Source organism: Myotis brandtii, unplaced genomic scaffold (genome assembly GCF_000412655.1).
Source record: "Myotis brandtii unplaced genomic scaffold, ASM41265v1 scaffold1037, whole genome shotgun sequence".
Classification (NCBI taxonomy): Eukaryota; Metazoa; Chordata; class Mammalia; order Chiroptera; family Vespertilionidae; genus Myotis; species Myotis brandtii.
Window position 1 is genome coordinate 448,427 of NW_005353483.1, and position 26,488 is coordinate 474,914.

The 26,488-nt window shown below is 35.8% G+C and overlaps 1 protein-coding gene across 1 annotated transcript; it reads left to right on the forward strand.

Moving 5' to 3' along the window:
• The first annotated feature begins 2,363 nt into the window (after positions 1-2,363).
• Positions 2,364-12,853, forward strand: RAP1B (RAP1B, member of RAS oncogene family). The gene is made up of 7 exons (XM_005856603.2): positions 2,364-2,448; positions 3,435-3,503; positions 4,958-5,014; positions 5,924-6,064; positions 8,162-8,305; positions 9,247-9,363; positions 11,530-12,853. Exons 1-6 carry the CDS (start codon positions 2,392-2,394, stop codon positions 9,331-9,333), a joined length of 555 nt encoding a protein of 184 aa, XP_005856665.1. The 5' UTR covers positions 2,364-2,391; the 3' UTR covers positions 9,334-9,363; positions 11,530-12,853.
• Positions 12,854-26,488: the final 13,635 nt, after the last annotated feature.

The following is a 26,488-nucleotide window of genomic DNA, read 5'->3' on the forward strand; positions in this document are numbered from 1 at the left end:
GGCCAGATTATTATGACCACCCCATCAGTACTTCGTTGGGCCACCTTTTGCCTTCAATACTGTGGCGATTCTTCTTGGCATTGACTCCACGAGATGTTGAAAGGTGATGTGAGGAATCTGACACCATGCCTGATGAATAGCACTGTCCAGTTCTGTGAGATTTGATGGTTGTGGAACCAGCTGCCTGATGGCTCTTTTAACTTCGTCCCACAAATGCTCAATTGGATTGAGATCTGGTGATTGTGGGGGCCACCTAAGCAAGGTAAAGTCTCCCTCATGTTCTTGAAACCACTCCTGCACAATACGAGCACTGTGGCATGACGCATTGTCTTATTGGAAGAAGCCATCTCCCTTGGGATACGCCATCAACATGATAGGATGAACCTGATCAGCAATGATACTTAGGTATGTTGTGCTATTCAGACGTTGTTCCACACGAATTAAAGGACCTAAATCATGCCAGGAAAACATGCCCCAAACCATAACACTGCCCCCACCAGCTTGAAGGGTTGTACTCATGCATGTGGGGTGCATGCTTTCATGCTGTTTCCGCCAAATTCTCACTCTGCCATCTGCATGATGCAACTGGAAACGTGATTCATCGGACCACATGACTTTTTTCCAATGCTCAACTGTCCAATCCTTGTGTTCCTGTGCGAATTGGAGACGTTTTATCTTGGTAACTGCAGATAACAAAAGTGTTCAAACAGGCCTTCGGCTTTCATATCCCATACGATGCAGTGTACGGCTAATTTGCCTACAAACGTCAGGTGGTCATAATAATCTGGCCACTCGGGGTGTGTGTGTGTGTGTAATAATATCCCAAGTTCAAAGGCCGTTAAATCACGTTGTTGACCCATATCTTCAGAAAAAAAATCACTTCTACTGTCGTGGTAAACAACCTGCTTCCCTATTTATAATGGTCTGGCCCTCTAGCAACTTCAGTGCGAAATTATAGGTAATTTGCCTACAAACGTCAGGTGGTCATAATAATCTGGCCACTCAGTGTGTGTATATATATATTAGGTAGAAGTGAAGGAGAAAGTTTTGAAAGAAAGTCCATGGCAATAAGCCTGGCATCTTGAGAAATAAAGGAGTGTCATAGAGAGATAGGTTAAACAAAGGATATCTTTTCTAAGAATATAAGCTGGAAGAAAGAACATATAAAGAGATTTAACACAAAGAAATATACCAAAGTGAGTCCACTTATGATTGACTTTCAGATGGGGCTATCAGATAGTGACTGGTTTACAGAATCATATTCACTGAAGCAAACAATTATTAGTTGATTAAATGTTTTTAAACTAGTTCTGGTAGTTACTTATTACTATGACTAAAGAACTATTATTTCTTGATTAAGAAGAAAGTTTAGAACCTGTTCTGGTGGCTACTTTTGTATCATGGCCACTGACCAAATTTTTTCCCCCTAGGAATGTGGGAGCTTTGTATTCTCATGTTCTTCCCTATTATGGAAACTTTTAGTGTCTCTGATAAGCCTTAGTATAGTTTGCTTCTTTTTGTTTTATTGCTATTGATACTTAGTATTTCATAATATTGAACAGAGTCTGGGCATTCATATTCAATTTTGCCACTGATTCCTGACCATTTTCAGACACCTTGTACCTCTCCCATTTCAGCAATGAATATTTGGTCTGCTTTCTCTGCTAACTCATTTACCATTCATGTATCTCAGGGGTCAGCAGTTTTTTTTTTTCTATAAATGGCAAAGTAAATATTTTAGGCTTTGCAGACCAGATGGTCTCTGCTGTAACTTCTTAACTGCCATCACAGCAAGATAGCAACCACAGACAATACACAAATGAATAGGCATGGCTGTATTTCAATAAAACTTTATGTATAAAAACAGATGGTGGGCTGGATTTGTCTATAGACTCCTGCCCTATCCTATTTATCTTTCTAGAATATTAGCTCAGTGAAGGCAGGATTTTCCCTTCCCCCACCCCCAATTTGGTATATTCCTATACTTAGTAGGCATTCAATTACTTGTGACTCAGGATAGAAAGGAGGGTAAACATGTCTGTTGCTGCCATCTTATAACCAATGGAATGTCCTTTCAAGCTTTTCTTCAGCCTCCTCCCCCCATTTTTTTTCTTAATAGAGTAAATATTTTATTCTAATTGAACTTAGGAAATGCTGAAAGTCATATCTGTAATTCTACAGTTTCTTTCTGCATCTGATGTGTTAAAAGAGCCCATTCTTTAGTAAGTCTGTTTATGGGATGCTCCATATTATTGTGGTATAGTAATCATTTTTAAATAAATCTATTTGCTTGAAGGTCTTATTCATATAAGGACCATCTGATTACAGAGATATTACTTAAGATTTTTTTTCTTTTCTTTAATAGGTACTAGCTTTTGACAGGTTTGCACCATGCGTGAGTATAAGCTAGTCGTTCTTGGCTCAGGAGGCGTTGGAAAATCTGCTCTGGTAAGTCATTCTCACTATACCTAAGCTCTTCACTCCCAAGACATGTTCTTCTGTTGAGTTTTAGGTTTTGATTATTGGTTTTCGTTTATCTGTTAAGGTGAAATCTCAGTAATTTTAGAAGCAATGTAATATTTTTCTTATAATTTTAGTCAACTCTTAGTTGTATCTGGGTAGATCATATTTTCTCTGGAACTCTGGTTCCAGACCAACATGAAATATGCCAGAATACAGTGTGAGCTCAGCACAGAGGGTGAGAACATATAAAAGTGTGCATTTCAGACCCACATAGGAGTTAATTTTGGTCTTTGTCATTATATTTATTTTTATGTTGGAAAATACTAAATAAAGCTTATAAAAAATCTTTTTCAAATAACACCTCTGACTATACAGTTTTTACATTATTTTGACAGACATATTTTCTGTATCAAGGAATAGTATAGCAAGAAAAAAGACACAACTTGATGGTGGTTGGGAAAGGGAAGAAACTTAGGGAAAATAACTTGATGAATAGATGAGAGTTTGGCAAAGCCCCACAATAAGATAGATTGATCATCTCACTTGGCCACTTAGCACAGAACCTGACATGCTGAAATCAAACTGAGAAGTGTGTACAACAGAGCATGAGCTGCTTTTTCATGTGTAATTATATCCAGAGTAATGGGGAAGTGTTATGAGTGTACACACATGTGTGTACACAAAACAATTAGCCACTTTGTAATTAAAATTCAATTAAGACTGAAACTGGAAATATTTAAAAATTTTTAAATATAGTATTATCTCTAAATTTAGAATTACCTAACAAAGAGCATAGTGATTACTTTTTAAAAAAACAACTTTCTAAGGTAATCTTACCAAATGCATGCATTCAAATATGGTTGTGTTTTTTATCAGTGGCATAACTACTATGTGAAATCAATAGTTTGAAATGTACAGATTTGGATTTGTTCTGTTCTTTAGAAGTATAATGGTATGTTAATTTTTTTCAGACTGTACAGTTTGTTCAAGGAATTTTTGTTGAAAAATATGATCCTATGATAGAAGATTCTTATAGAAAGGTATATGTTACTTTTAAAGGCCTTTTGCTTTTCACTTTACTATAAATATAAATTATTGGTTTTAGCTTTATAATTATTGAATGTTATTTACATAGTGGGAAAAATTTACACTTGATTATTTCTTGGCATTGCATGTCTACCAGTTTATGAGGCTCTTGAAGACTTGGCTCTCGCTGTCCCTCTCATTCTCTCTTTCTCTCTCTGAGAATTTCAAGTTTATCATGACCCCAACATTTTAATTTGACAAACTTAAGTGCTAGGCCATCCATTTCAATTGGTAGCTTCATGGTCTATCCAAACCCCACCCCAAAGATGAAAAAATACTCTCGGGTTCCCTTCATTTTAACCTAAAGATGTAAGTACAGGAGTCTCCCTAACCTTCCTACTAATAACTCTTTGAGAAAGTGTCACTGCTCATAACGGAAAGGTTTATTGCGATGTTCGCTAATACAACATATGACAATAGAACTTAATGTGGAGACATTTTAATGTAATAGCAAGAAAGTTATGCCTCACCTTATGTAGCAGCCAACATGGCCCTTGCTGCTGTGCAGTCAGTGTGTTTCATTCCTTCCTTTGTCCACAGTCTACAAAAACAAAACAAAACTGGAAAGCCATTCCTGCACTCTAGCTGTGAGGCAGTAGAACTTTTTTTCCACAGCTAATTTTAAATAACTTTTTTCCCTAGAAAATGTTGGGTGAAAAATGGTAACAGAGAAACACAATTTATTTTTTAGCTATCCTCTGCTTCCTTGCTACCAGAAGTTTTATTCCAATACAGTGAAGGGGGGAAGTGGTTATCTAGAAAAATGAAACTCTTTGTAAAATATTGGCAGAATTGCGGTAGGCAGAATCACTTCTGATGTTATTCTCACTACAACTGGTTTTAATTTTTTTAAGCTTTTTTGAAATAATTTCCTTTTTTTTTTAATGAAGGGTTTTTTGTGTGTTTTTTTAATATATTTTTACTGATTTCAGAGAGGAAGAAAGAGGGAGGGAGAGAGATAGAAACATCAATGATGAGAGAGTAGCATTGATCGGCTGCCTCCTGCACGCTCCCCACTGGGCTTCGAGCCCACAACCCGGGCATGTGCCCTTGACCAGCATCGAACCCAGGGCCCTTCAGTCTGCAGGCTGAAGCTCTATTCAATGAGCCAAACCAGATAGGGCTGAAATAATTTCCTTTCCAAAATAAAGTGTTTAGTGATTCATATTGAGCTTGGATCTTGTCACTGTCTGTGTTGAGTCGGAATACATGGTTTTTGCACCTAATACAAAGTTGGTGGACCTTAATTACCTAGCTATTTTTTTCTTCTGTTAAAGTATTGCTTGAGATTAGAGTTGCTATAATCTGTCTCTGTTTTAAATATCATATTAGCTTTTGTGTATATTAAGATAGTGTTGTTTATATATATAAAAAAAAAATTGAAGGTCTATTTTGTTCCCCCCCCCAGCAAGTTGAAGTAGATGCACAACAGTGTATGCTTGAAATCTTGGATACTGTAGGAACGGTATGTAAAATGAAGAACCAAAGTATATGCACAACTTATGCAGTATTGTCCTTGTAAATGCTAATATTCTATGGACAGATGTTTGTTAAGCTTATTTAAAAGTACTACTTACATTAAATTGTAAAGCTTTTTTATCCTTGAATTCTACTTTTTCTGTGTGACCTTTGTAATTACAGGGAGTCAGTTATTTAAAAAATAAGTAGAAACTTGTTTGGATGAAAATTTTCGGTCTCACTAGTACTTTTAAAGCATGTTAAAATTTATTACCACATTTTAAATAATGTGGAAAATACTTGGGTATACTTAGTTATTTCTATAAGATATATTTATTCCTCTGTAGCTGTGTGAAATATTTTGAATGATATCGTTCCTCCTTTAAAGTATTTACAAACCAACTAGATTTGTTGGTATCTGAAGGTAAAGGGAAGATTTATTCTGGATATATGGTATTCATTCAACTAATGTTTGAGTACCTGATATGTGCCATGGACTGTGTTCTTTCCCTAATGGAAGAGAAAAGGTATGGGAAATAGCAAGATGTAGGTAAGCATGCTGGTGGACCCCATAGAACTAGAGCACTGTGAGCTTAGCTGTAACTTGGGGACTTATTTGGGTGCCCTACAAGTTATAAAATATTAAAAGCTTCCATTAAGTAGCTTTTAGAGACAGGATATTTCTGTTCCACTTGAGTATAGTTTTTGCACCTAAATCTGCTTTGGTGTATCATTTTTAAATTAAAAGCTTATTTTTTGAATTATCAGCTTTTCAAATAGCATCTTGCCACAGATTGTAATTTAAAGATATGTTACATAATACTACAATATTCTTCATTGAGCTCTAATTATAGACTTTAAAAATTGTCAAATTAACTGTCACAACATTATTCTTTAATGATTCTTTCTATTGTAGGAACAATTTACAGCAATGAGGGATTTGTACATGAAAAATGGACAAGGCTTTGCATTAGTTTATTCCATCACAGCACAGTCCACATTTAATGATTTACAAGATCTGAGAGAACAGATTCTTCGAGTTAAAGACACTGATGATGTAAGCTGACATCCTAATAAATAAATGTACTTTATTTTAAACTCTTATTGTAGTGATATCCAATTTAAAACTAAGAATTTAAAGTTGATGTATTTATTTGGGAGGCTTGTATTTCAAAAGCTTTTTCCTTGAGAGGCCAAAATATATCTTTAACCCTCATTCCTATTTCAAATATATATAATGTGGAAAGTGAAAACACTCCTCTCCCCTTAACCTGTGTAAAATAAAATTTATATCCTTCCCATTTTTAAATCATGCATTTGGTGGGGAAGAAGGACAGATGTGTGTGAGCAAATTATGTTCTGGCCACATTACTGGTATATTTAAGAGCCTTTTTAACATATGAACACATCTAAAGAAACTGACAGAAAAGGAGCAAAATAATAATTATTTTTCAGAAAACCAACAAATATATTAGATTCTAATGTTAATTTACATGCCCCTTCAAAGTGCACCATAATGGAGTTTAATCCCTGTAGGAAACTTGAAAAGGATTATTTTAATTCCTTATCTTACTCTATATAGCAGTGGTTCTCAAAATTCATCTTGCATTAAATCACTAGCTGAAACTGGTTAAAACAGATTGCCAGGCCCCACCTGCCCCACTCCCAGAGTTTCTGATTCATTAGGTCTGGGATTGAGCTCAAGAATTTGTATTTCTAACAAGTTTCTAGATGGTGTTGATGTTGCTGGTCTGGCCCAACAATTTCAAGAACCACTGTAATATCTATAATTTAATTATGGTAAATATTGTGAGACTTCTAGGAAATGCTGTTGTTTCTTGGACTTCTGAAATAAAAACTTTGGGGCACCCTACATATTTATAGTGACCTCAGTGAAGCACTTCTTAATTAGTAAATCTGTTTTGTATTATCTGTAGTAACTACTGTACTTTTCTTCTATCAGTTGCATTAAACAAGTATTTATTAATATAACTAGAGGCCCGGTGCATGAAATTCGTGCACAGGGGCAGGGGGGAGTTGTCCCTCAGCCCAGTCTGCACCCTCTCCAATCTGGGACCCCTCGAGGGATGTCCGACTGCCGGTTTAGGCCCAATCTCACAGTCCGGGACTGCTGGCTCCCAACCACTTGCCTGCCTGATTGCCCCTAACCGCTTCTGCCTGCCAGCCTGGTCACTCCCAACTGCCCTCCCCTGTTGGCCATCTTGTGGCTGTGGGCGCCGCCATCTTTGAGTGCGTGGCAGTCAATTAGCATATTCCCTCCTTATTGGCTGTGGGTGCTACCATCTTTGAGGATGGGGCAGTCAATTAGCATATTCCCTCCTTAATGGCTGTGGGCACCACCATCTTTGCGATGGTGAGGGTCAATTAGCATATTCCCTCTTTATTAGATAGGATACTCTATATCTTCCTAAAAAGCCAAAATTCTTGATTTTCTGGTTTGGATTTTTTCCCCAAAAATTCTTTAGAAAGTCAATCTCTAAATGATTAAAGGGAGTTTTGAAGAATAAGTATTATTTTTCCATAGTGTCCTTTTAAAATTACAACATCACATGCATCCAAACACATGATTAATGTGGTCTAGATTTTAGTAAATCAAGATGATTGTAACTTTGTAGCATTTTAATTAGACTCTAAATAAAAATTCTACTTTAGGGACTTTTCAAATTTCTCCTTTTTAAGTTGTAAAATTGAGAATAATTATTTGATAAATATGTGTCAGAAAACTTGAAGTTGATTCACATCCCTAAAAGAAACATTTTAAAATTTTGGGATATACTGGCTTTATACAGCAACACCCTTTGGTACTTCCTTTTTGAAAAAGTTTTGTATTTTGCTTATTATAATCAGTTATAAATCCATTGTGATATAATCTTAAGGGTTATTTTCCCCTTTCATAAACAGATCCTAGCTTGTTTTCTAAAATTTTCATGTGAAAGGTTCTTAAATTAACATTATTAAGGCTTTCATATTTAACTGTAAATTATATTACAAATGATTAATTTAATATTTTTCTCTGGTATAATATAAAAAATAATCCTTAGAGTTGACTCTAAGAATTCTTTTAATTTGAATTTGAATTTATAGCATATATTTATTTACTTATTTCTTTTTACCCTCACAAATATATTTTTAGGTTCCAATGATTCTGGTTGGTAATAAGTGTGACTTGGAAGATGAAAGAGTTGTAGGAAAGGAACAAGGTCAAAATCTAGCAAGACAGTGGAACAACTGTGCATTCTTAGAATCCTCTGCAAAATCAAAAATAAATGTTAATGAGGTATGGTGAACTATACTTTAAAATCTCTATTTGGAATTCAACATGCAGAATTAATGGAAAATAACGTATGTGTATTAACACAACCCCAAATTAATGTGTACTCGGGGTGCTTTTGTTGTTGTTGTTGTTTTTCTTTTTCCTTTTAGTATTTTTTATTGACTTCAGAGAGGAAGGGAGAGCTAGAGAGAGATAGAAACATCAATGATGAAAGAAAATCATTGATTGGCTGCTTCTTGCACGACCCCTACTGGGTGGGGAATGAGCCCGCAACCCAGGCATGTGCCCTTGACTGGAATCGAACCCAGGACCCTTCAGTCCACAGGCCAACTCTATCCACTGAGCCAAACCAGCTAGGGCTCAAGGGTGCTTTGTTAATCCTTTTAGGCAAAAATCTTCTATTAAATAATATGCATGTTAATAAGCAACAATGTATTTTAACCTCATCATTAAAGTGGAATAAACCATGAAAGGAAGGAAGGCTGGAAAAAAAAAATGGTAGGGGTGGGGAAGACGAATTAAGCCTTTGGGTATATGAAAGATGTGTTATGTAAAAGAGAGCAAATTGAAAAAAGTATGCAGTTATTGCCTTGAAGGGGCTTAAAGTTGTATTGTAAAGATACATGGAAAGATCTGAAGAAGAGTAAATGTTCTAATTGAACTAAGGTTAAGATCTCTGTAGCTCCTTCAACTCAGTACTTATTTTAAGGAGAACAATTTTAGCCCTCCCAAAAAATAAACAGAAAAGAACTTGGCATTTATAAGAATACCTGGTTTTACTCTTATTTCTTAACTGAAAAAAAATATTTCCTTTCTTGGGTTCATTTATATCCATGGAAAATTCTATTTTTTAATTTTACTTTTTGGGGGCTTTTTTGTTTTTGTTGTTGTTGTTTTTAGTTTTTTGTCTCCTATAAATTAAAAATATATATATTTGTTTGCAGATCTTTTATGACCTAGTGCGGCAAATTAACAGAAAAACTCCAGTGCCTGGGAAGGCCCGCAAAAAGTCATCATGTCAGCTGCTTTAATATACTAAATGCATTGTAGCTCTGAGCCAGGTATGTTCGTTTATTTTCCTCCTTTTTTAAATCTTTTAACTTGTAACCTCAACTTCATTTAGGGCACTCTTGTTAAGACAGCAAGTATAGAATTTTTTCTTGTTCTAAAAAAAGAAATAATTACTTCCCTTTTAAGATATTGATGACTTAGTATAATATCCTAGTGATTAAAATAATTATTTCATTTACATATCATCAGAAGTATTACCCATAAGTGAATATTCTAGTTCATTTAATATATGCTTATGCCCCAATGGGACACTGGTTTTTGCTGACAATACAGTGATGAACAACACTGACCTCTCTTCGCTTCTTCATTGCCTTAATTGAAGTCTAGTGGTAGAGTTGGACAAATAATTGCAAACTATGATAAATGCTGTTATAGAATAAATCCAGCCTGGTACTGATAATAAGAATTCATGACACGTTTATCATATGCCAGGCACTCTTTTTAAATACTGTCTATGTTACAAATGAGTGAACTGAGACACAAAAAGATTACTTGTTCAAGCCCTGCAGTGAGTAAGTACAAAGCCAGAATTTAAACCCAGTGATCTGGAGTACATAATTTAAGCCATGGACTGGCTGCCAAGTCCATGCTTCATTACTAATGAGTACTATGTCATAATGAGTACTATAGGAGCATGTAACTGGGACACCAAATCAGGTATGTCACATGAACTATGGATTCAGGAAAAGTCTGTAAGAGACATCTAAGCTGAGATAGGAAAGTCAAATAGAAATTGTGTAGGGGATGGAGAATTCCAGCCAGAGAGAACCACAAATTCAGCCCACCAATGAGATAGCAAAGGAAAACTGAGCATATAACATTTTTATATAGTTTTTGAAAATAATCATATTAAATGAGTTAAACCTTATAAAGCAATTGATCAGTGCCTGGCACATGATAAATCCTCAACCATTTAGCTACTGCTGTTTGCCAATAATAATGGTTCCCTGCTCAGTGTTAAACCATATTGTACTGTACTCTTATCCTTGGGCACTTTATGTGCTTGTGATTCTGCTGCTGCTGATGTTAAATTAAATGGCCCTGTACTACCATAGCACTCTGGTTCTGTATCTTTTGGGGGGGTTTTGACCCTACTCTCTGTTTAAGGCTTTCCGTTTAGAGGTATATCCTCTCACTTCTGATATTCTCTCTTTCCTGACCACATACATGCCCATTCTTAGCACACATGTGCCTGAACTCACACATTCCCACCTGTCCCTTCCAATTTGCTACATTCAGTCTGCTAGAAAAACTTAGCAAACTCAGTCTAAATGAGGGCTTAAAGTTCGAGGCATTTGGGAAATCAGCAAACACATACATATTAACAGCATTTCTGGAGCTCGCAACAAGTCTGATCCCCACAAAAAACAGTAAAAAAGGGAACATTTTTTTAGCCCAGACATGTATGGAGAAAATCATCCAAAGTAAATAGATATTTGGCAATGTGTTTTGACTTCTTTTATTTATATCACAATTTTTTAAGTTTACGTGATTTTAGTGTAATACTAGCCCTTTTTCTGACATCTAAAAATTGATAGAATGTGTTTAAATATGGAATTAGAAAGTATATATATAACTCAACTGTAAAGAGCCATCATAGGATAATTTCTTGTCTGCTTCTCAGAACCAGCTTTTAGCCACTCTTATTGGAAGAGCGAGGAAGAAAGGCCTTGATTTTCTGATACTAGGAACCTTAGTGAGCTGTGCATTCTATACTTATGATGTAATTCTAGGATTGTGAACACTTGTAGAATCACCAATTTTGTTAATATTGCTGTCTTTTCATCTTAATTCTAATGAAGTTGAACTGACGTAAAATTTCAATGTGGTTTCCTCCCTCCTCCCCCTGCTTTTAATCTTTGGAAGGTAATACACAGATTTGCACTAAGGGATACTCCCTTTTTTATCTAAGACTTTCATTTGACTAGCTTTCAAGAGGGCAGCAGGTTAGATGAAGTCATTCTAAAAAGATGAAAACATCTACCCTTGCTTTGCTTTGCTATGAGTTGTGGTACAATGTCATTAATGTAATGAGGACAAGAGCCTGCATTCTATTCATTTTTAAACCTTGAACACTGTTGTCTTAATGTGTTCCTTTGGCTCTTTTGTGTGCTATTTTCAACCCATGTTTGCAATTTATTTTTTTCTTTTGACAGGTCTGAAGAACTGTTGCCCAATTCAACAGTGCCAGCATTCCAACTTTGTTAAACCTACCAACATCTTAAATGGACTTTCTGTGGTGGTACCCTTTAAGAGGCGGATGAAAGCTACTACATCAGTTTGCACATTCTAATCACTTTCCAGTATCACAAGAGAGATTTTTACTTATATAATAGCCCTAGTGTATGCATCTGGTAAAACCAGAGGCTACAATCCAGTATTACTGCTAAGAGACATTTTCATCCACCAATGTTGTACATGTATGAAAATGGTGTACTGTATACTATAACACGCCCCATACTTTGTTTTGGAGAGTACAATAATGTAAATCCTAAAAGCACCACTATTTTAGCATAATAAAAGAAAGTCCAAAGAGCTCCTATATAGACTACTCCAGATAACTTTGCTTCTTTGATACTTGTAGCTTATTGTAATTTTTTTTTAAGAAAATCAAGGTCATTATCATTGTATTATACAAATAAGCGCTTTGATTAACACAGCTATATAGTTTTTTTAATTTTTAAAAAACCTGTGGAGACAGTGATCTTGTCTTTAAAAATACAATAGTCCTTTCAGTATAATGTCTTAGATTAAAGACGTTGCCTTTAATATCTGTTGGGAAGGAAATGTCCAGATTTTTCAAATCTCTTATTATATGTTTCCTTTTTTGTTTACATAGGGAACAATGTTTATAGTTGTGTGTACAGTGGGGGTCTACAACAAGAAGTGTATATTTTCAAACAATTTTTTAATGATTTAACAATTTTTGTAAATCATTTTCAGGCTTCTGCAGCTGTAGATTCTCACTGTGAATCCCTTGCTTGCTCATGCATAAGTGTATTTGCAATACCAAATATACAGGTTTAGTATTTTTGCCTGTTAGTGATTGTTTCACATGTGTAACGTTTTGGTTGAGATGTTAAATGGTGGACGAGTACTGTGGATGTGAATGTGGGAAGTAATTTTAATCATGTATAATTGGTCACAAGGCCCAAGTTGCAGTAACTATTGCTGTTTTATTTAACAATGCCTTGTTGCTTTGTATGCATTAAAGTTTGGATGTAAAGATTGTGTGTCTATCCAACAGGGAGCCACAGTATTTAAATTGACCAACCTAATGTTACAACTACTTAGAGGTGGCCAAATGTAAACTAAAAGCCTTAATTAAAGTGGTGCAATTTTGTATAACTTAGCATCAGTAGTTCAATAAATTTGGATTGCCATGCAAGGGCTTGCATTATAATTACTTGCCACTTGAATGTGTTTTGTGTAATGTTTAACAGTGCTAGTAAATAAATATAGATTTAACTTCTTTTTAAATCTAATAGGTGTATTTCACATAGTGTGGTTTCATAATTTAACATTTGGGCAAGCAGACTCATTCATTACGTACAGAATAAGTGAAATATGTCATTTTTTCCCTAGTATTATTTGAATATCCATATAACAACCTTTTGAATTTATCCTTGGGAAAGAATTTTGTAAATCAAGCAATACTACTTAGGAACATATGCCTTCTGCATAATGTTTAATAGCTCTTTGAGGTGTAAGAGGAAGAATTGAAAATACGTTGACAGATGTTACACATTTGGATTTTTTTTTAATATAGGATGAAGTTATACTTAGAATATTATGGTTATAAAATTTTTTGAATGAAGTGGACTCAAGTACTACTTTCTTTTTAGATAATAGGTCTGTCTTTGTCTTATGTGTACTGTAATTCAGTTTTTTTTGGGGGTGGTGGTTGATACTTGCAAACAAATGTTAACTCAAACTTTCTTAAAGTATTTGTCAGCCACTGGAGTATATCATCAATTAATCACTGATACCATCTCATTTAGGGGTGTCTGCCAATCCCCTAAATAGATTTTATTTGAATTGGATACTTCCATTTAAAGAAGAAAAGGGTCTTACTCCTTATATATTTAACTCACAAAGTTCCATGGATCTTTGTGTCTTTAAAGGTTCCATGGATCTATAAAAAAATAAATGTTTGTCCTTGCAGTAGCCCCACTTAACTAAAAAGACTTATTTTGGCAGAACTGGTTGTATTTACAGTCATTGGGAGAAAATTAAACCCAAAAGACATGGGGTTGTGGAGCACTAAAGTCACTTCAGTTTACTGTGTCCTATTGCATCCATTTGACCCTCTTTGAGGGCACCCACTTTTTTATAATATTTATATTTTTATTGATTTCAGAGAGGAAGGGAGAGGGGGAGAGAGAAACATCAATGATGAGAGAGAATCATCGATTGGCTGCCTCCTGCACAGCCCCCTACTGGGGATTGAGCCCACAACCCAGACATGCCCTTGTCCTGACCCTCAACTCACAGACCAACGCTCTATCCATTGAGCCAAACCGGCTAGGACAACCCTCAATTCAAATGTTTGTTACCTACCATCTATGTATCAGGCTCAGTTCTAGGCTCTTAAAAACAGATAATCAACAGATAAAATTTAAGTACTCCATTTTAAGCATTGTTCTAGGTCTGACGATAGAGCGGTGAGATTAACTTAGTACCCTGACCTCCTAGAATTTATATTCTATTGTAGAGTTTCTCAGCCAGCGCCATGGATGTTTTGTGCCGGATAATGAAGGAGTTGTGGGAGGCTGCCCTGTGCATGACAGGATTCTTGTAGCATCCGTAGTCTCCACCCATTAGATGCCAGTAATGCCATTGCCAGCTGTCCTCTAGTTAGATTTAGGGGAAGGGGAGGAGAGCAGGTGTTGACAGGCAAAATCACCCTGGTTGAGATCTGGTAGGAAATACATTAATTTATTTAAAAGTAAAAATACAAAATGGACATTTTATGAATAAGAATGTAATCTCTGGAACCAGATTTCCAGAGTTTTTAATCCCAGTTCTGCCATTTCCTAGCATGTGAACCTGGTTAGATGCCTCTATTTCCTTATCTGTAAAATGGGAATGATAATAGCACCTACTTCATAGGAGTTAAAAAGAGTGAAATAAATGCCAATACCATCCTCTAGGTCAAAATATATATATATATTTGTATTTTGCTGATAGATATAGGGCTGTGGTTACACAGAAAGCACCATTATCTCTCATACAAAATAGTAACTGCACCTTAGGAATGCAAATCATATGTAGAAGGACTTATGTGCTTAAACGGAAAAATGCTAAAGTAATCAGAAAACTCACAAGCTCCTTTTAATGTTCCCAAGGATACTTATCGAAACTGGAATTTTAAAGAAAACCAGAAGGATATTTCACTTAATTTTTCTGAAAAATATAAAAACCCTATTTTGACTTTAATGTTGGCTCAGCTTTTTATATGAGTAGAAAGTTTTAAAACCTATTTTTGAAAGAGTTTTGCTTTGCTTTTTTAATCATCTTGACTTTAGATGTGGGGCAGCAAACTTAGAATCAATGCAACCTGGTTTTCGTTTACCTCAATCTGTGTCGTCTTTGAATTTAATCCCCATGTGTTGTTCTGTCTCCTCTCTATTAAATCTTGGAAATATAGGAAGGAGTTATAGTATTGTTATTTTATTTTTTTGTTAATCTCACCAGAGGATATTTTTCCATTGATTTTTTTAGGGAGAATGTAAGAGAGGGGAAGACAGAGAAACATCAATGTGAGAGAAATACATGGATTGTTTGCACCCTGCATGAGCCCTGACCAGGGTCCAGGCTGGGGAGGAGCCTGCAACCAAGGTGTGCCCTTGACCAGAATCGAAACCGGAACCCTTTGGTCCGCAGGCCAATGCTCTATCCATTGAGCCAAACCAACTAGGGCAGAGTTACAGTATTTTATAATTAATATTCCTATGACCTTATCTTAGAAATCTTAAGTGTTTGCAGGCTTCTCTCTCTTTTTAATATGTTTTTATTGATTTTTGGAGATTGGAAGGAAGAGGGAGAGAGAAACATTCATGAGTGTGCAACATCGATCAGCTGCCTCCTGTATGCCCCCTACTGGGGATCAAGCCTGAAACCTGGGCATGTGCCCTGACTGGGAATCAAACCCTGCAACCTTTCAACCTGTCAGTGAGCCTTAACAAATTATGATTTATGGGACTCAAATTATTTTTAAAAATTGGTTCTGTAATTTGTTTCAGTGCATTAATGCAGTGGTATGAATGCATGAGAAAAGTGTAATTGAGAATAGAACTAAATTTATGTTCTCTTAACTGATATTAAGAGAGGTATGTATGAATGTTAGGATATTGGTACTTGTCAAAATTGGTTACTAAATCTATTAATGGAACAACTAAGTTAGTAGGTTTGATATTAGTTTATGTTTGAAAGGTAGAAATAATATACTCATTGCTAAATAGGTCTGTTTTCTAAGTGCTGCAGTGTTTTTTCAGATTTTAAAAAAATATTCCACATGTTGTAAATACTTTGAACTTGCTCCCTTAAAACATCTTTCTTAGTGGCCTATAGATTACTGACTTTAAGAATTAAAAATTTTGACCAAAATTAGGGATAGCTACCTGATTTTTTTTTAAGCTAAAAATCAACAAACATATTCAATATTGCTTATCTACCTTGTTTTATCATTTATAGGCAATCAATAATATCTCCTGATTTGCCTAAAAGGGAGTGGAGACAGTTTTTACTGTTTTATATTCTGAACCTAGTTAACATGGTTTTCCTTATACAGTTACATAAATGAGAATAATGCAGATTCAGCATTTGGGTCAAAATGCACAGTTTTGTGTTTTTGTTTTTTGTTGTGTTTTTCCCCTGAGAATTAGCACAGATCTTACAGGATTTTTATGTGAATAATATATTCATTAAGTCAAGGTTTTCAGCAGTTTTTAAAAAGGCAGAGATCAAAGCCTTTCATGTTTTTGTCATTTGCCATTATTAGTCCTTCAAATTTCTGTGTATAGTGTGGTAATTTATGTTCCCTCTAAGCACTACGTTCAGAACAGGAAACTGTTACAGTCATGTGCTGCATAATGTTTCCATCGATGATGGACTGCATGGACAGTGGTATACCTTATAGCCTAGGTGTGTGTAGTAGGCTAAGCCATCTAGGTTTGTGTAAGTGCAATCTATGGTGTTCACATGACAAATCATCTAACAAAGGATTTCTCAGAACATGTTAAGCTGCTCATGACTTTATTGTCAAACTTTTGAATGTGCACCTTTCTGTGCTTGGGGCAGAGGGAAGTAGCAAAGAGTAAATGCTAGCCCAGCCGCCATGACTCAGTTGTTGAGCATGGACCTATGAACCGGGAGGTCATGGTTTGATTCCACCATCAGGGCACATGCCTGGGTTGTGGGTTCAATTCCCAGTGTGGGGCATGCAGGAGGCAGCCAATCAATGATTCTCTCTCATCATTAATGTTTCTCTCTCCCTCTCCCTCTCTCTTCTCTGAAATCAATAATGTTTAAAAAAAGTTAATGCTAAACCCAGTTCCTGCAAGACGCTTAATGCATCAATGGTGGGTAAAACAACTCAAAAAGTTTCAAATAAGCAAAAATCTAATATATCTAATAATAGATCATATTCTGTTATCCATACTATACAAGTGACATAAAAGTAAAAATTGCTTTCAAATGTATAATTATTAGTTTTACTCAGGTCAATGTTAGATTCTCTGAGCAAATCAACCAGTGGTGAAGAACCACATGACTGGCAGGAAAAAAATGAGTATCTTTACATACTGGAAATGGAGTATAATCAAATTGGTGTGGTATGTAGTGAGTAGTTATGAGGGAGCCACTCTACTGTTCTAAGTGAGTACTACGACTAAGTAACATTTTGACAGCTGTGTGAAAGATAGCCAGAGAGGAGTAATAGTAGAGCTGGAGTTAACCCAGCCAGCTTGTAGGCTGCTTGGGTCTGGAAGCATGAAGTATATAGGGTTGGAGCTCTGATGAGAAGGAGCCCAAGAAATTTTTTAAAGGAGTAACTGGAAAATTGGTTAATGGCTTAGATGCGGGGGCTGAAGCAAAGTAAAATATCTGATTATATTAGCAGAACCAGAGTGAGCACCAATGAAGATAAATTGAAGAAGCCAGCAAGGAATTGGTTTTTAGTGTATGAGCGAAAGAATTTTTTGTTAAGACAAAGTTTAAGTTAAGTGAAATATTGTCATGAGTATCTTCTGAGGAGAGGCTTTTTTAACAGTTGGACCTTTAAGTCACTGACATACAGGAGGCAACTGAAACCATGAATGTGAATGAAACTATTTTCATAAGAATTAAGCATGAGAAAGAAAAATAGGACATCCTGACCTAAGTGGACTGGGAATGGGGAGGGGAGAGTTGGAGTACAAAGGGCTGCTCTTACAGATAAGATAGCCTTCTATCGTCTGAGCATACAGAGGCTGATGGCAAGGAGCAAGATCATGTTCCCCCTACTATGCTATAAGCCAGCAGTAATTCCATCCTCTGGACACATCATAATTTGTATCTGTCTATATACTTCTTAGGGGAGAACTGGCTACTAATCTAAGGAGATGATAGGATAGTTTTGGAAATAACGTCCTCTAAATTAGTACCAGGTCTGTGGATGTCAGTATAAGGATTAAAAAGTCTGTTTCAGAGCCAGTGTTTATAAACTTCAAATTGAGCAGCACCGAGGCCACAAGGCATCTTTCAAATACATATCATTGAAATATTTCTCCATATACCTTTCCAATAATATAAACATTTTTGTTCCTCTCATTTTTCTTGAATGGCACTTAGGTGTTTTACCCACAAAAATGTGTTAGGTGATTCTTACTAATTCTTATTAACTAGGTTCTTATGTTGACCTATTATTTTCTAAAAAGATGAATGTCCTAGTTAAACAGTATGTATTAGTTCCTAAGGCTACTATAACACATTACCACAAATCTGGTGGCTTAAAACAAACTTGCTCACAGTTCTGGAAGCCAGAGGTCCAAAATCGGTGTCAGCAAGCCTTGCTCCCTCTAGCGGCCCCAGGAGAGAATCCATTCCTTGCTGCTGGTGTTCCTTGTCATTAGGCCACAACCCAAACTGTGCCTCCGTCTTCCTAACTCTGTTTTATCTCTCACTTTTAAGGACATTTGTGATGGCATTTAGGGCCCCTCAGCACAATCCAGGATATTCTCAAGAGCCTGAACCACATCTGCAAAGACTATATTTAAAATTTAAATCATTTTTAGTTTTCAATTACAGTTTGCATACATTAGACCTATTAGTTCAGGTATACACCTCAGTAATTAGACATTATAAAATTTCCTAAGTGATCATCCCCAAAAAACACCTTTTTAAAATAAAAGTAATATACATTGGTTTGGGCATTAGGAGTCAGGCATATCTTTGGGAGACATCATCAGCCCACCACACAGTGTTTTACTAATTTTGCAATAACAGAGACTAGCATGGGTCTACTCTAGAATTACCCAGAGTATGCTGAATTAAATCAGACCTAGGAAAGCTCCAGAATTAAGCTACTCTGCAGTGATGCTTCCTGAGGAAGCTAGAATCAGACACAACTTGCAGGAGTCAGTAAGAGGTCTAGTCTGGGCTAGTTTTGCAATTCAAGAATCAATATAGTGTCCATGGAATGCTGTGTTAACCATTTCCCACTGAATAACCTTCTACTGGTGTTAAACATACATCCTGTGTACTATAAATGTTTTATATTTTTCAGTGATGACAGCAATTTCCCCCTTCCACTGAGTGATGTAAATAGCAAACTTTATTTTCTTAATCATTTTCAGCCACAAGAGGGCTTTTCCTCCACCTCACCTGCCCCCCCTTAATCAGAAATACATGATTCATATTAGAAGACAGTGAGTGCTGCTGAAACCAGTGTCATGATTTAGAGGATTGTACTCAATTTCTGCCCTTAATTTTATGTGTTGTTTTTGTTTTTTAGAAATGGGAGGAGTGTGCAGGCACAAGAATTAGATGATAAAAATCATATGGTTAGATGAAGTACATTGAACATTCAAACAAATTAGGGATTAATTCAACCCAATGGGTTTGAGTTTTTTAAAAATATCTGTTAGTACACCCTGCATAGGAGTGAGGTTTCTGTCACTGGATCTCCAAATAGGCCTTATTTGTTAATTATTTAAAGCAATGGTGTAAGGAGATGGTAATTATCTGTGTGGTTTACATGTCTAAGACACATGTTCCCAGAAGTTGATCCAGTCATCCTTTCCTAGAACTATTCTGGAAATAGTTTTCGTCACTTCACTCATTCTTTCCTTAGAGTTTCTGAATTCAATAAAATAAAGATTTTAACTGAAGAGTTATAGGGTCTATTTTATTAGACTGAAAGACAATACCTGAACTACATCTTGGGCTCCTTGTAGAAACTGAACCAGTTATTATTTAGCAAATACCTGACTTGATTTTTCAGCCAGCTCCCAATTTTTCAGAAACAGCCACCACCATGACCCTTACTGATTCCACCAATGCTGTCATGGAGGATGTCCCTAAGGAAGAAAGTGGCACCCACTGTCTCTCCCCTCATCCTCCCACTCTAAACGCGTACAGGATATTCCTGTTACCAGGGCACTCTCCCCTTAGCAGGATGTGGCTAATGCCGGATACAGAATTAATGATTTTGTTGCCCTAGGCCCTCTGCCAAGGGTCGTCTTGTTCAGGGACAGTAAAGAGAACAGGTCTCAGAATGTCATCCAAATGGAATAAATGTAACTTGTCAGCCCTGGAAAGTGAAGACAGTTTACAGTGTTACCTCCCCCACTGTCTGTCAGCTGCATCTCCCCAAGAGTTCATCTACCCAAGGCTATTACATCATAAGGAAGGAATTTTTAAATCAGTTATTTGTAAAACTTACTGAGAGGAGCAATAGAATTTGTCACAATTGGCTCAACTGCTTTATCACTTTGAAGAAAAATGACAAATTATAGGAAGCAAAAAATTTTGACAGGTCTTGATCTGCACAAATGAACCCTAAAACACCTTTTGAGTTAAACCAAAATATATTCAATATCTAGCCTTAATCTTAATTAGACTTAACTTTTCTTTCCCAAAGGAAAATAATCTGAGGTTGTTAAATGATAACAATTTGCAGTATCATTTCCATACATAGACTGTTTCTCTGCTCTTCTTTCCTGCTATTCTATTTTAAGAGAATCACAAAAGGAGAATAGTGAAAGAATAAGAAAAAAACAGCAAATGATAGCTTAATTCTTGGTTCTTCAGCATGATGTTTCTATGAACAACTCACAAGCTCTGATAGTTAAGAAGTAATAATATTAGTTATTTCTTGGGCCCCCCTACTATATGCCACCCACTACTCTAAGGACTTTATGTGTTTGTCTCAGCCCACAAAACAATGCCCTGAAATAGGGGCTATTAGTATCCCCTAATAGTGCTAATGGTGCATCAAATCAATAGAACGAAATATTCATTATAAACACTGGAAAATGAAATTACTTTTGCTGATCTAAATGAATACTTCAAAAGCTAAAAAAATCTAAGAATTATTCAGGAAGTTGAAATGTGGCTGGATACAAGATAAATATGCCAAAAACAAATAGCTTTTTTTCCCTATAGTCACAATAAGCACTTAGAAGTTGATACAGGAGGAAATATTTATGACAGATAAAAACTATAAATGTCTAAAGGAATAAAGCTAACAAGAGAGCTATTATAAAGTTTTATTAAATGACATAAATCAAGATCTGAATAAATATTTTTGAATGCAGTGACAATGTCATAAAATACCAATTCCCCCAAGTTAACATTTAATGTAATATGATTCCAATTTGAATTTCAACAGGGTAAGATTTTAAAATTGAAATTGAACTAAATGATCTTAAAGTTCAAGGGAAAGAGGAAATAGCATTAACCAGTAGATTAGAATTGAGTCCAGAAGCAGATTCCAGTATATAACAAAAGTTAACATATAACAAAAACATTTCAATAAGAAAGAATATTATTTTGTAAATGATGCTGGCATAACTAGTTTGAAGTAAATATTCAAGCTAGAAAATATTTATGAAGAAAATAAAAGTTGACCTCTATATCACACCAAAAGCACATTGCAGATATATTGAAAAATTTCAAGCTATAAGTAAAACAAAAATTTTATTTTTTTCCTTCATTGATTAAGGTATTACATACGTGTTTTTATCCCCTCATTGTCCCCCCACCCTCCAAAACAAAAATTTTAGAAGAAAATCTAAGAGACTAGAAGTGTAGTCTAGAGATAGGGGAGACCTTAGCCCAATTCAAGAAACTTGGAAGCTATTTTAAAATTAAAATATTTTACACAATTAAATTAAATTGCTAAAGGAGGGTAGGGTGAGCAAGTTAGGGAGATCTCAGTAGGTGGGAGGAAAAAAACAAAAATACAGTGATGGGGAAAAAACAGGAGGACAAAGGTATAGAGAATCTTCATTGTCAGTAGCAACTAAGTAAGTTTCTGGAATATAAATATTAAAAGCTATATGAATGTTATATCTATATATATAAAAGCCTAAGCGACTGTTACGACCAAACGACCAGAAAGACCAGGATGATCTGAATGACTGGTCAACCCGTCACTATGACATGCACTGACCACCAGGGGGCAGACACTCAATGTAGGTGCTGCCCCCTGGTGGTCATGCACTCCCACAGCCAACCTCCTGCAGCCAGACAACCTCCCCTGGTCCCTTCTGTGGCCAGCCAACTTCATGCAGTCCCTCCCCCCGGCTGGTCCCTCCCCCTGGCTGGCCAGCCAACCTCCCACAGTCCCTCCCCCTGCCAGTCCCTCCCCCAGGCCAGCTGGCTAACCTTCTGCAGTCCCTCCCCCTGACCGGCCAACCTCACATGGTCACTCCCCCTGTTCCTTCCCTGGCCAGGAGGCCCCAATCGGGACTGGACAAGACGGCCCCGATCAGCCCTAATCGCTGGCCAGGCCTAGGGACCCCACCCATGCACGAATTCGTGCACTGGGCCTCTAGTGTAAAATATGAATGTAAGCATGTGAGGAGTATAATGTATAATTATAAAAATTATTGTGCTAGCAGTAGTAATATGGATGACTTTTGAACTACTTTGCCCTAACATTGTTTTGTTACCTTTACGTAAAAATAAATTTTAAACATTTTGTCATTAAGTAATCATCATAACTTCATACTTAAATTGGGGGGAAAATCATCGTTCAAAAAGTCAAAGGAGTTTAGCTTTCTTTTATTACCTGAAATTCAACCTTGTTGCACAGCTAAAAAACTTCAGTTGATCTTGTGAAGGACAAAGAAGCAGAAGGGCTCCCCTAGGATGGCAAGCAGTTTCCTAAATATTAAACTCAATCATTTAAAAATTGCAAATAGGAAGCCAGGATGGATTTTGAAGCACAGATTTACCTAATGCCCTTTTGCAGCACAGACTCAAGTTTCAAGGGCAATGTTCAAGACAGGCACAGCTTTTTCTTGGCATTATATTGCACTGCCAATATTTACATTCTATCAGTTTATGCTTTTTAATGCACTTCTATTAATAGAACCTGCATAGTTTGCTCTTATATGTCAATATGTTTATAGTTCAAAATATACTCAAAGTATTTTAAAAGTCAGTTCCTGGTCTTGATTTGTGAAATAAATATATCATTAAAATAACACCTTGAGCTGAAACCGGTTTGGCTCAGTGGATAGAGCGTCGGCCTGTGGACTGAAGGGTCCCAGGTTCGATTCTGGTCAAGGGCATGTACCTTGGTTGTGGGCACATCCCCAGTGGGAGATGTGCAGGAGGCAGCTGATCGATGTTTCTCTCTCATCGATGTTTCTGACTCTCTATCTCTCTCCCTTCCTCTCTGTAAAAAATCAATAAAATATATTTTTAAAAATAAATAAATAAAATAAAATAAAATAACACCTTGAAAATTTTGTTGTTGTTAAAAAATAGATTCATAGGATCATGCATGCTATGAGATCTTAAAGACAAAGAAAGCTGTACATATATGGTAATTACCTATTCAAAATTTTAATTATTTGTTACATTATTTCTCAAAAGGTTATCATTAGTCAGGTGATGATATATGTTTGTTTTCCCCCTCCCTACCCTCTTCCAACTATCTCAGTATGCAATCAACACGTGCCTCCCACTTGAGCCAAACACTGAGGTGTGGACATGACCCCCATTAGATGAAGTGGACTTAAGACCGAATGTCTTCATCTGTGTTCTTAGCACCATGGAAGCCATCCTCTAGATTCTTATGCAAACCTCAGAAGAGGAGAAAACCCCTATACTAGATGAGGTTGAATTTCCTGCCTTCAACCCATCAAACCATCCAGGATGAGGAGGGCTCAGTCAGAACTAAGACCACATAAAAAAAAAATTTTTAATGTGATTTTCTTACCCAGTCAAATTTATGGGGTAAGGTTCATACTAGCTACCTTCTTTTCATAATAAAGTCTAAGCAATATAAATCGTACTACTTAGAGAAGACAGAGATGTAATAAGTCATTCTTCAGAAACGCAAATGTGTGTTTGATTTACAAGATTTCTATGCCAAGCAGAGAAGTATGTGAAAACAGCAAGGTAAAATGTGCAAGCTGCAATAAAAGTTTTGTGGTTTAGCTGGAGAATGCCATATCAACAGGGAATCATGATTTTAGTTTTTCAATTGCCCCCAAGGTCATTTTCACTATTGGTGAGGCCTAAGATGTCTGTAAAAAGGAGTCATTGCAATTAATGTATTTATCTGGCAAACTTTTTGTCAGCAAATTCCTCCGTACCTTGAAAATGTCACTAATTACTCTTTGCTTAAGACACTAGAAAAGTGGTTCCCAACGTGGGGCACATGCCCCATAAGGGGGCAATTTGGTTTTTAAGGGGGGGCAATTAGAGAATGAGCTATTAACAGTGAATTTTTTGCATTTCTTGTAGTTCTAGGGCTTCATATACAGTATATAAATATATATTGTGACATACTTATGCATTTCAGTTATCTTATATGTTTTGAAACTTTATTTGCTATTTTTTCATATCACTTCATGTTGTTATTATTTTTTTAATAATTTCTTCCTCAGTACTTCAACTGTCCTTTCATTCTTTTATTTTTCTCTTTCATGGATGCCATGTTCTTTGGAAGCTTGTTTAGACAAAGTTCATGGCCTTTTAGGCTTCCTCCACATGAATAGGAGTTCACTTTTTGAATAATAAGAATTATATCTCACGGGGAGGGGGGAGGGCGGGGGGGCATCAGGATTTTAGAGATGCTTAGGTGGGGCATGGCCAAAAAAAGGTTGTTAACTTCTGCACTAGAAGCACGAGCCACAATGAAACCTATATTGAGCTAACCCTTACTGTTAGAATTCTATGACGCAATATTTATGATTTTATGTTTAAAAATCTCCTAGACATCAATGTTTAAATCACAGTCCAGCAATAAAAGAGTAACTTGAAATTGCAAAGTTTTACATCTCACCGTTCTATTTTCCTCTTCAAATTGAACACAGTTTGAAAGAATTAAGAGAGAGAGAAAAAAAAGAAAAGAAAAAAAAAAGGAGAAAAAAAAAAGAGGAGAGAGAAGCTATGACACATAAATTATTCAAGGGTCCTTCCTGTTTTTAAGATCTACAAGGTTAAGATGATAAAGAAACCTTTTGAAATGGTAAGAGAGTACTGTGAAGTATCATATAATTTAATATGAAGAAGAATAAATTCAATCTGATTATACAAATGTAGATACTCTTTCTAGAATATTTTTTGAGAAATTGAATGCAACTGTACTGATTGGAAAGGACCCACTCGCTCAAGAAAAATTTGAGCACCTACCAAGTGACAAAAGGTGGTGGTGAATGAAACACATAGGGTCCCTGCCTTCTTAGAGCTGAACAAAAGAACAAACACCTCTACTGAATATTTACCATATGTGGTGCATTATAACATTAGTCAATGTTTACTGAGTGGTTATTATATACCAAACACTGTTCGAAGTAACTTATCTCCTTTTCTTCCTCCCTTGATTCATAAACTTCTTGAAATCTATCTTTTTGGCTGCCTAATGTATCTGGATCAAACTTATATCTTGCAAATTCCCCTTAAAATACATTTAAAGTTCTGTTTTGCTTCATGACACTGATGTTTAACTACTTGGCAATATCACTGCTACTTTTGCCTAAGTGTATGTCAGAATTTTGTTCTGATTACCAAGATCTGACACATCTTGAGCAGGAAACCAAATTAAATAATAAATAATTTGGGGTTTACTTTGTACTATATATGCCATATATGTGACAAATATATATATATAGTTTATATATAAATATATATAGTTACATATGTATAACATATATGACTGATATATAGTCATATGACTAAAACATTGCCTTGTCCTTAATGCCACTGAACTGCACACTTAAAAATGGTCAATTTTATCTTATGTATATGTTACCACAATTTTTAAAAATAAATAAAAGAGCCAGTTGACATTGAGGAGGGAAAAAGAATAAAATATTGGCAACCAAGCATTAATATCAATTTGCAAGATATAATAGTTTTACCTCATAAAAGGTTTGAAGTAAGAATATTTTAAGAAAGTAATAGCTAAATTTTATTTGGTAACTACAGTAGTGATTTAAAACATGTATGTACTCATGACCAATTATGTTTGAATAGGTAAGTTTATATGATTTTTTAAATGAGTGAATTTCCTTTTCCCCCCAATCTGTATTTCACAGACCCATGCACAGTGTCTGGTACATCGTAGACAAAGTAAATATTTGTGAATGGATGAACAAAGGATTCTTCAGGATTATATCCATTGAACTGCTTTATATGGAGGACAAAAGGAGACTCTGCCATCATATCTATATTTACCAACATAAAGTATTAATTATAGTGAGTTCTTCATGTGGAAAGAAAAAAATATTTTGCTCTTATTGTAGCATCACAGAAAAAAGGATTGGAATCGGTTCAACTGAATATATGTTACTAATGCCTCTAACACCATGTCTCAAGTTTGATGTTGTCAAATGAATTGATAATTATTATAAGAGTAAGAATAAGATCATTTTGAACATGCATAATATGCCA